At 37.2% G+C, this 10,347-nt stretch overlaps 1 protein-coding gene across 1 annotated transcript; it reads right to left on the bottom strand.

Annotated features, from left to right (window-relative positions):
- Positions 1 to 303: 303 nt before the first annotated feature.
- On the bottom strand, positions 304 to 3,979 carry LOC115624905. Its single transcript, XM_030519754.1, has 4 exons — positions 3,895 to 3,979; positions 853 to 1,044; positions 519 to 789; positions 304 to 466 (listed from the first exon to the last, which is right to left on the bottom strand). The coding sequence occupies exons 1-4, from the start codon at positions 3,977 to 3,979 to the stop codon at positions 304 to 306; spliced, it is 711 nt and encodes a 236-aa protein (XP_030375614.1).
- Positions 3,980 to 10,347: the final 6,368 nt, after the last annotated feature.

The following is a 10,347-nucleotide window of genomic DNA, read 5'->3' as shown; positions in this document are numbered from 1 at the left end:
GTTGCATGCAATGGCGGTGGGGGTTGTGGCATATTCATATTCCCATTTCACGCCACATCACACGCTGGCACGTCACTTTGCAGTTTTCACACATGGAACTCAAAGGCAACAGGTCGCCACTTTAGGCGTTTGTGATGGCGCTTCCTTTCAAGTGATTAGGCAGGCAAGTGTTCTGGGCATGAATGGAAAATTTGTAAAGAGTCTGGCGTGCTTTAATAAATAAACAATGGATTCGTGGAGGGGATACAAGCATAACAATAAATAGCTTAGATAATTAGCTTAATTTCTACTACGCGAAAGTTTCTAGGCTACACTAATGTGGCGTTTGCGCACCACATTCTCATCATAGTCCTCGATATCGTCGTCTCCATCGTCAATCTCCACATCATTAGGCCGTACCGGATAGCCCTGCTCTGGTGGCACAATCTTCACGCCCCGCTCGCCAAACAGCAGGCAATCAAAGTTTCTAAAAAATAGAAGATAATTTGAAGAAATAGCCTGCATTTTCACACACTTACCGTTCGAATAGCTCGAAGCCCTGGAATTGGCCCGACATGTACATGCAGACATGCATATTGCGACCCACAAACCAGATGTCATGGAACTGGATGCAAGCGCGGGCAAAGTTGAAACGAGGAGGGCGGAAGCAGAAGGGCGGTGGATTCTGACCCGAGACCTTGCGTCGGAACCAAATATTATTATTGACGCGCATGCGCAACTCAAATGAGAATTCATCAGGCCGGTAGGCCACTTCGGTGCAGCTGTTCATGCCAATGACGGCCAGAAATCCTGTAGAATCAAGACACAAATTAGCAATTGACAGAACGATTTGCCTATACTCTATATACCTACCTGCACAGCATTTGCATAGGCCCGTGTCACAGGAGCAAGGTATACGATTGACTATGTTATTTATAGTTATATTTGGTAGAGCAAGCTGTCGGGCTTCTTCCTCGTGTGCTAGCAGGTTAAGACGATGATTAAATGCCCCCAATTGGACTGCTGCTTCGTAGGCCAGATCGTCCTTGGGCTGCTGCACTGGCACTATATAATCGGTGTTTAAAAGCAATGCAATGATGTGTGACTGATTGGTTTGCTGCCTTTTGAGGAAGCCGCATGGATACATATATACAATTGTGAGTTCAAATCGCTTTTAAAAGTTCACTATACCCAGAAATTAGTAGCAATTAAATATTTGCTTAAGATACATTTGCTGGTCGCTCAAAGCTTTAAAATTGTAATTGCAAGCGATATTTTCAAAAAATATTTGTTCAAGTCTCGTATGTACTGAGTACATATAGTAATATTAATAAATAACTCATATTTAACTCATTTTGCGTAAAGTAAGTAATAAGGAGAAGGAAGCATCTCCGAACCCATAGAGTAGATTCTTAATCAACATGACGAGACGAATCGTTATAGCCGTAGTCTGGATGAACGCCTGGATTTCGGAGAATGTTGAGTCCACATTCTCCAAACCTGTTATCTAGACTCTCCTAGACCTTAGGTCCTACCCTAATCCTAAACAAATTTATTAGCGAAAACATTTCCCTCCAGCACTACACACACAAATTGCAGGAGCGTGTTAGTGTAATTTATAATACTGTTGAAGGAAGTGTATTAAAATTGAATAGAGGTGGTGAAGGCTTAGGCTGGTTTAGTGGCAAGGAATCTGTCTAGAATCAAAAACATAAATCCCAATAACTCACTGAAAAGGAAATTGCGCCATATGGCCGTCCAAAACAATTCGAATATTTGTATTAAGTTTGAAATATAATGTAAATTTGATATACAAGTATAACACTTATTTGGTGAGTTCGATTACATTAACTAATCAGAGAAGTTACCTTGATTCTACATTTTTGACAAACTTTTTCGCGAAGCTTCTTCATAAAATCGAGATTAGTGGCTCAAGTTCTTTGCAAAAAAAAAAAAACCAAACAAAATACAAATCGAGAGCAACAACAATTTTAAATCAACCAACCAACCAGCCAACGAACCAACGAGTTTTTTGCTTAATCATCTCAAGTGGACTTCCGCATATTAAATAGTTCCGCCTAAGAGTAGCTGACGTACGAGTAGCTACGGCTCCGATACAATCATCGAGCGGAGCAGCTAACAGTTTCAACTTTTAACCTTGACTACTCCCAAAGTATAGCCCGCCGACGTCTACAACTATTTTGATGTCAATGAGAGCAGCTAAAGGCGACGGAGCGAAGAAGCAGCAGCTCGCTCAATGGTCAAGATCATGGCCGAGAGAGCCAAGGCAGACTGTTGTAGGTAACAGCAGACAACATGAAAAAATGCTTGAGAGGCAGGTAGTGATTACAGCAGAAAACTGGTAATACGTATATCGGAGAGCTCTTGGGTTGCCCCTTGCTTTACTCAAAACGCCGTTAACTTTTTGCAGACCAAACTCATTAATATTCTGGTGTGCAGCTTTGGTTTTTGCGCTCGACCTGTTCCGAATGTGGGGACTTTTTAGAATATTTCAAGATCAGTGTAAATAATATATAAATAACATATATGTTACGACTATTATGCGCTAACAAAAATATGTCCCAAAAATAAACTTCGAACTAGTCAAGTACGCAAAGAACGTGTGTTGTTCATTAATGTGTGCATGTGACTTAGTTTTAATTTTTTTGCTTTGTTTTCGGAGGTTTTACTTAGGCACAGACACATATGTGCATACCACATACAAGTATATACATATATGCAAGGTACATATACATATACAAGTATGTGAGTATGTTTGTATGCAAGTGGCAGCAACAGACATTGGTTTGTTGTCACGTTTTTTGTTGTAATCTATTATGACCTGTGCACGTTTTAGTAAGAAATTGTACAATATGTTGTTAAATTGTACATGGAGTCTTTGTAAAAATCTGTAAGGCCTTCTTCGTACATATGGCCCTGAATATGGAGCTTAGTTGTGTAATACTTGTATGTTACTTCATTATAGACATCCCTCTGTTTCCGTAGAATAATTATAGCTTACAAAAAGTTGCCAACTTTAAGTATATTTCAAAAATGCGGTAGCTTGCAATATCCAATTATCCAGATACTGAGCTACAATTTCTAAGCCTAAATATGCGATTAATTCCAAATTTGGATATTTCTACAGACGCCGCATAAAAAGTATTAAACTTCCAGCAGCAACGATTTATAAATTGATATTATAATATTGAAGAAGATTCAAGTATTTTAGTATTATTAGCTAGTATTACAAAAACCACAACCAAATTCTCAAAGCTCGCTGTATGTTTTAATATATGTTTATCTTATTAGAGTTGAGCTCGTCCTTGGAATAACACATTTTATTATTTAAATTATAATTAAGAGTTCTTAAATCATACAGCATACACCTTTAATAAATTAAAACGGCAAGTAAAACACACCAAGAAATTGAAACTGGTATATACATATTTTATTGTAAAATAAAATTAACACAGTGCCTCATTAAGTTATCACAATTGCGCTATATTTATGTACTAATAAAGAATTGAGTGTTTAACACAGGGAACAAATACATACGAGAGTGTGTACTGCTAAGGCATACGAGTATTCCAATATACATATATACACGATAACTAAAACATTGGAAATAAACGAAAATTCGTAAACTAAATATTTATACAAACATTATATTATATCGACTGATTTCCACACACTAAGCAACACATATACATACTTATTTACACAGTACGTTATTCTAAGTAAACTAAAGTAAAGTTATAGAGTAAAATCGTAGGTTTATCGGGAGTACAATGTGCCTTTTCTACTTTAGGCAAATATTTACAAAGCGGTAGAAAAGAGGCATTGCAAAGGGATTGATAAAATTGACAAGTAGATAGTAGAAATACGACATAAAATATGAGTTCTTTGTACTACCGGCATCCGATTTGGAAACGGCCAAGAGTGAGGCAGCGCAGAGCAAATAGAAGAACAGACGTGGATGTGAACTGGCCCCTGGCATTTTGAAGGTTGCTGATTGTGTGTGTCTTGCGATTTTGCGTGTTTTATTTGTTCACGGAATATGATTTTTTGTATATTTGTTTTTAGGTTTGCGGCTTGTGTTTATGGGTTGCAATAAACGGTTAATAAGCCCAGTCCACAAAAAACTTTCGCTTTTCCAAACAACTCGAAAGTGTGTTAAAAAACTTTAATTTACTTTTAGTTTCTATATGCGATTTATGTTTGTGTTTTAAATTTTATTTTTTATTTTTACACTTCACGCGCACTGACTATGGCGCAGACGAGGGCAGCACCGTACGTGTTAATGGCTAAAATACAACTGACCAAGAAAACGGTAGCGCATGCGCATGCCAAGTGCCTCCCAGCCCAGCAGATCGACGCCAGACTAGTCGCCGCGTCAGGCCGCGCTGGTTAGAGCAGACGCCAAAGTCTTTGTAGTGACAGTTTGTTGTTTATTATTATCGTTTATCGTATACTCTTGCTAAGAGTAGCGAAAAGCCATAGTTGTTAACACATTCAGCAGAAAGAACTTGATTCTTATAACCAGGAATGTTAATTGTCCGGCGTGTGTCTTACACTTAAATTAATTTTAAATAAATATTTCAGTTATTTTTTTTTTTTGGGGCTAGCACATTTGTTTGATGAAAATCTATCCAAAGGGAAATACAAAATTCACTTTAATTCAAACACGCAACAATATGATGATATCTTTTTTAAAGAAACTTTATTAAAATCAATCTAATAAGTTTCTTAAGAAAAGCAAATTACATTGTAATAATAATGTAAATATATATACTCATTACTGCTTGCATCAAATATCTATAAAATATGATGTTGCATATTAATACGATATCAAACTAAACTAACGTGTTAAAAATTTCATTTTGGTTTCCTTTCAGTGACATTCAGCTTGAAAAAGTTGATACTTAAATTTAAAGTGATCTAAATTGTTACAAAGCAAAAAAGATTTCGGCCCATTGTTTTCAAAACATGGGAATAAATTGTGCTTTTCACTAAAGGTCCATAAAGAACGTCTATATTATAATCATATTTTAATTTTCATTCTCCGCGAGCTTGGGCCACTTTTTGGGAATAGAGCATAGAGTCTGCGCTACACAAGCCGACATTTTCTTGTTTTTGAATGCGAGACGCATCGAAAACCAGTATTTTTTAGCATATCTTTTAACTGCTTCGTTATCATGTCGCCGTTTTCATCGTCATCGGCGGCTGTATCTGCTATAATTTCTCTCACAGTGACTCTCACTTTTCACTGTCATGCCCGTTTAGGTGCCGAGCTATTGACATTGCGACCGATCCGAGCATCGTTGCCGTAGCCGACAGTGGCGGCGGTGGCAGCCTGGCTATTCAATTTATGAAATTTTAATTATCTTGTCACTTTAAATGGTGTCAGGCGCTGTCTTTCCAAGTGGCCTGTTGCACTTTCGGCATCTTTTGTGTCTGACTACTTAATGTACTTTTACAGAGTGTTTGTTGTTACTGTTGTTGCGTGTGTGTTGTTGGCTTAAAACACAAATGTCTTCATTTGTTTGACCAGTTACCCATACCGTTGTCGCGTCTTGTTGCGATGGTCGTTTATCATTTGTTTATCTATGAATTGGGTTGTTGTGTTTTTTTTTTTTTTAGATTTTTCTAAACTAACGTATGTTTGTTATGAATTTTGCTTCGATTTCCTATAGTTTGGTAGTAGAGAAGTGCGCGTGTATTGACTGATCCAACTGGTTCTATAAATAAAATTGCGGAACTGGCATGGCAAGAACAATATTGGTTGCTTAGAAGCATTGAAAATGGGCTTTGTGCGGCAAGATAATTGCAATTAATTGTATAAATTGTACATATCGTTTGACTCATTCTTAGCAATTCTTTGAATAAATAAATAAGTACAAAGAAAACACATAGAATTAAATGTTATGATAAATACTCAAATAGCTTAATTTAAATTTCTGAACTGTTGGCAGCTCTAAATTATTGCCATTATTTTAATCAAATAATTATATTACGAACACAGCTCATCATTAAAAATTCCTCAGTATTTGAAAAAAGAAAATGATGCTTACAAATATTTTTAGAATCATACTTATTATTTCTATTAAAGCTGTTTCAAATTTAGTGTAATATCCAGTCAGTCTCTATCTAGTATCTGATAATGATAGCTATAAAGGAACCTCGGTGTATTATTCTATTTCAAAGAGTTTGTTGAAGTCTTCGTTTTGTATCGAACATATTTATTTAAGAGAAGTGCCACTTAGCATTGAAATGGTGCTGAAATGTACAATTTAATCACCTAGAATCAGAACTCATTTTAAAAGCTTAAGTACACTTTCTTCGCCTAGAGATATATATGACTAATGTATAATTATGATTGGAGACACACAGGTATGAAATTAAATATGAGAGCTGGCATCTTAAGAGTGTGTGTCTGGGGTGCGGCTTTTTAGATGATATGCACAAATCTGAAACAAGTTTGCAAGAGCCGCTAGAGAATACTATAAATGGAACGATAGGCCATATTTGAGTTCTATTTGTGTTTTCTTTTTAGTAATAGAATCGAGATATGTGTCAACAACCCGGCGAGATATACGAACATGTTAGCAACACAAAGAAAATTCAAAGAGATCAAATAAACGTATCGAACATATTCGAAGTGGCCACTAACGTGCTAGCGACTATAACTGTACAAAACAGTTATGCATAAATTATGTCTCTAAGCTATTTATTATGCAATATTTGTATATACATGCTTAATATTTAAAAGGCATAGTGTATTTGGCATTCATTCATTTGTGGGTTTTATGCATTGGTTGACATTGACTTTGTGGCGTTTGCGTTCGCGAATTGAATTTAAAAGCGTTTAAATAATATAAAATCGAATACTTTTGCATGTGTGCGGGTTATACTACATTAGTTAGTTATACATATTAGCGCTCCATTTGCTGGCCAAACACGCGACTTTGACATTTTGCAAGTGCGGAAATAATCCTACTTATATAACTCGGAAGACAATTTTGAATGCAAATGTATACAAGTAAAAAATCGGCCCCCTTAACCGTCTTTCGACAGATTTCCTACTCATTGATAATTAATGGTGCTCTTTAGCTCTAAGCATCACATTTTCATTAAATCTCCCCAGGATTATGAGGTCTTTTAATTGCATTGTTTTGCGTGGTCTTTCCGATTTTAGCTTATTTTTGAGTGAATCATCATTCTTCATTTTGTTTATTTGGTAATATGTAAATTGTTTGTCAAGGTATGTATGTTGATTTATTTGCTAAGGCATTCTAAAGAAATATTTGCATTAATAAGTAAACTTATTTTACATTTTTGCCTATAATTTAACAAAAAATGCGATCAAGCAGTGATTATTATAGTATTAATAAAGACATAAAAAATCACGTCAAAACTTAGACCACGTGATGTTTACCGCAGGCGAAACCTCGAAAATGAATATGAAAAGCAATGTCAAATTACTTTTGTCCAGCAGAGGAATCACAATGTGCTACGTAGATGATCGCAGAAAAGAAATGCGTTACATTGTCAGAGCAATCTTTTGCTCTCCTTAAGCTTTTAATATCGTCTCTCTTAAAAATTGAATACACACCGTTACTTCTCTCAGTTTGCAGAAACAGGCGGTTTTCGATTTAGCATTGTGTTCTCTAATTACTTCTGTCCACCATTGTATATTATGTTAATGCACAGGGGCTGTGGAGCTACCAGCCAGCAACTACTAACTGGTAACTGTTACAAGCAAGTAGCTCTCAACTAGCAGTTTCATTGATAGATGCGTGATTCACTAGCGCCATCTATTGGACACTTAACAAGCAGTGGCTGTGGTTGTGGCCATATGATTATTTGCTTTGCGCTCCACGTACCGTACCCAGACATGGACCCAGAAACATACAACGACTCCCCAGGAACACACAACGATGACGACGCGACGTTGACTGGGCCAATTGATTTGCGATTTTGACCACCAGCAGCAGCAACAGAAGTATTAGTAGTTGTTGTTTTTGTTGTGAAAACCACACGCTTGTTGCCGTTTGCACGTAAATCATGTGAAATCAATTTCTCTTGCGCAATTTTCCACTTTTGGCAAATACCCAAAAAAAAAAGGGGGAAAAAATGAAGCCGCGCAGTAAGGCAAGAAATCGTGAGTAAACATTTGGTTAACTTGGCGCTAGGCAAGACTTTCTTAACGATTGTGGCTGTTGTTGATGGTAGCATCTTGTGGTCTAATAATAGCATGTTAACTCATAACATGCTATCAATCACTCAAACTTCGTATCTGCTTACTAACCATGCAGCCATAATTCGCATGTGAAAATTGGAAAATTGTTTTGCCTCTCTGAACTTGGATATTGGTTGCATGTATGGGCCTTTATGGCAGTGAATGCAGTTGGCGCCAGTTATATAAAGGAACTTTCTCGCAATTGCTGGCATTCTCTGTTATGATACTCTATGGAAAATATTGCCGATAACAGCGATAAATTTTGGTATTTTTACGCAGTTTTTTGTAAGTATTTCTTCGTTGTTTCAAGACCCAACAAAAATTGTTTCTTACGTTCGCTTTTTATATTCTCTTTTATATTTATATTTTATGTTATTTTAAAGCAGAATAATAATGTATTAGTACATTTTATTCGAGAGTTTTTACATTTTTCATGACGACCGATTGTTGATTGTTTTATGCCTTTAAGTATGCTATACCTCTATTCGCAACTTATTCTTGTACATTATTTTATACAATTTTCTTGTTCGCTTCTTTTGCAGCTTTATGAATTAACAAGCAAAATGAAGAAAAACATACAGACTGGCAATTAAGGTTTTTAATTTGTTGTATATTTTTGTTTCCTTTTTAGTGCAAGTAAGATATTTGCATTGCTCGGAATGATTTAGGCTTATTGAATTCAAAAAAAGTAAGCAACTTATCAAACAATTATATTTGAAATTTTATATTTAGGTTTGGTATTGATTTAATTATTAATAATCACTAAATAGCTCTAAAAAGTTTGGGTGTTTTTATCATTTGCTATGTTATGGAAAAGTCGGGGCACCGGAAGTTTTAAAATGTTAAAGAATATGATTGCTACATATACGAGTAAGTACTTATCTTCCAAGGAAGGGAACGATTTTAAGCATTAAATAAATTTCTGTACCAAGCGAAAACTTTCCTTGCTTTGATTAAGTTTTTGGTAAGCGACCTAAAGCCGAACAGCCACAGTTAATAATGCTCGTGCAATGTATGTATGTATGTATGTATTTTCTGAATTGTTTGGGTCTTGCGTGAAAGTTGAGAAAATAAGCTTAAAAAATACATTCCCTACAGGCAACCTACCAGATTCTCTACCCAATTACCCTCATACTTCCTCGTCATATTCATTCCATAAGCAGGCTTTTGTGCGTTTTAATTAACCCTTCATGCAACATGCAACATGCTGCAAAGGTAGTCGCACCCGACAGACATACCACTGAACCACTTCAGGAAATGCCCCCAAAAATAAGCGACATAAAGAACAAGCTGGATGACTGTCTTCTACTTCGTTTTTTAGAATTGCCAAAAAATGAAAGAATTGCAACATGCACGCCACATATTCTCCAAGGACACTTGACTTTGGTTTCTTGTTGCCTTTTGGAGCCAGTACGACTATGGCGGTGGGGGTGGCCAAGTCAGGTCAGGCCGGGCCAGGGCCCGCTCAGGCTAGGCGAGGCAGGCTGATTCAACCCTAGCGCTCTGTTGACAGCTTCCTTTTTTGCCGAAGTGCACTTTTGGCTTGTAATTGTCATGAACGTCTTTTTTCAACTTTCTTTGTGGCTTGCCAATTAATTAAGCGAAATAAAAGCCAACAAGTCACACTGGGATTGGAGATTGGAGCAGTGCGCGTCGTTCATTAGCACACGGCTAGAAATGGAGCTGGAGCTGGAACTGGAGTTGGGGCTCGGGTTCAGGCTCGGGCTCGGGTTCGAGTAACTCGAGTAACTCAATTTGGGCGCATTCAATTTGTTTGCTTTAATTTGAGCTTTAATATGCAATTAGTGCAATTCAATTGCTGGCACAGGATGCAGGGCCAGACGGATAGAAACTGAGCGCCTTTTACCACCTGCGGCTCGCGGTGATTGCCAAGTCCAAGTCGAACATTTGCGAGTTGGCATAAAACGATGAGACCAGGAAGCGAGTGCACTTGCCCATGGCACAGAATCTATGCCCTGCCTTTCTGACTGTTGTTGTTGCTGTTGCTCCGACTGCGGCTGCGGCTGCGGCTACGGCTGACTGTTGTCTGTTGTCTGATGTTGTCTGCCGGATTGTCGTTTATGGAAATGCACCTTGGCCATGACCATGATCATGTATTGGCGTCG

The sequence above is a fragment of the Scaptodrosophila lebanonensis genome, unplaced genomic scaffold, assembly GCF_003285725.1.
Source record: "Scaptodrosophila lebanonensis strain 11010-0011.00,11010-0021.00 unplaced genomic scaffold, SlebRS2 tig00000061-arrow-pilon, whole genome shotgun sequence".
NCBI lineage: Eukaryota > Metazoa > Arthropoda > Insecta > Diptera > Drosophilidae > Scaptodrosophila > Scaptodrosophila lebanonensis.
Note: the sequence above shows the minus strand (reverse complement) of the source record. Positions and strands in the feature narration are given on the sequence as shown.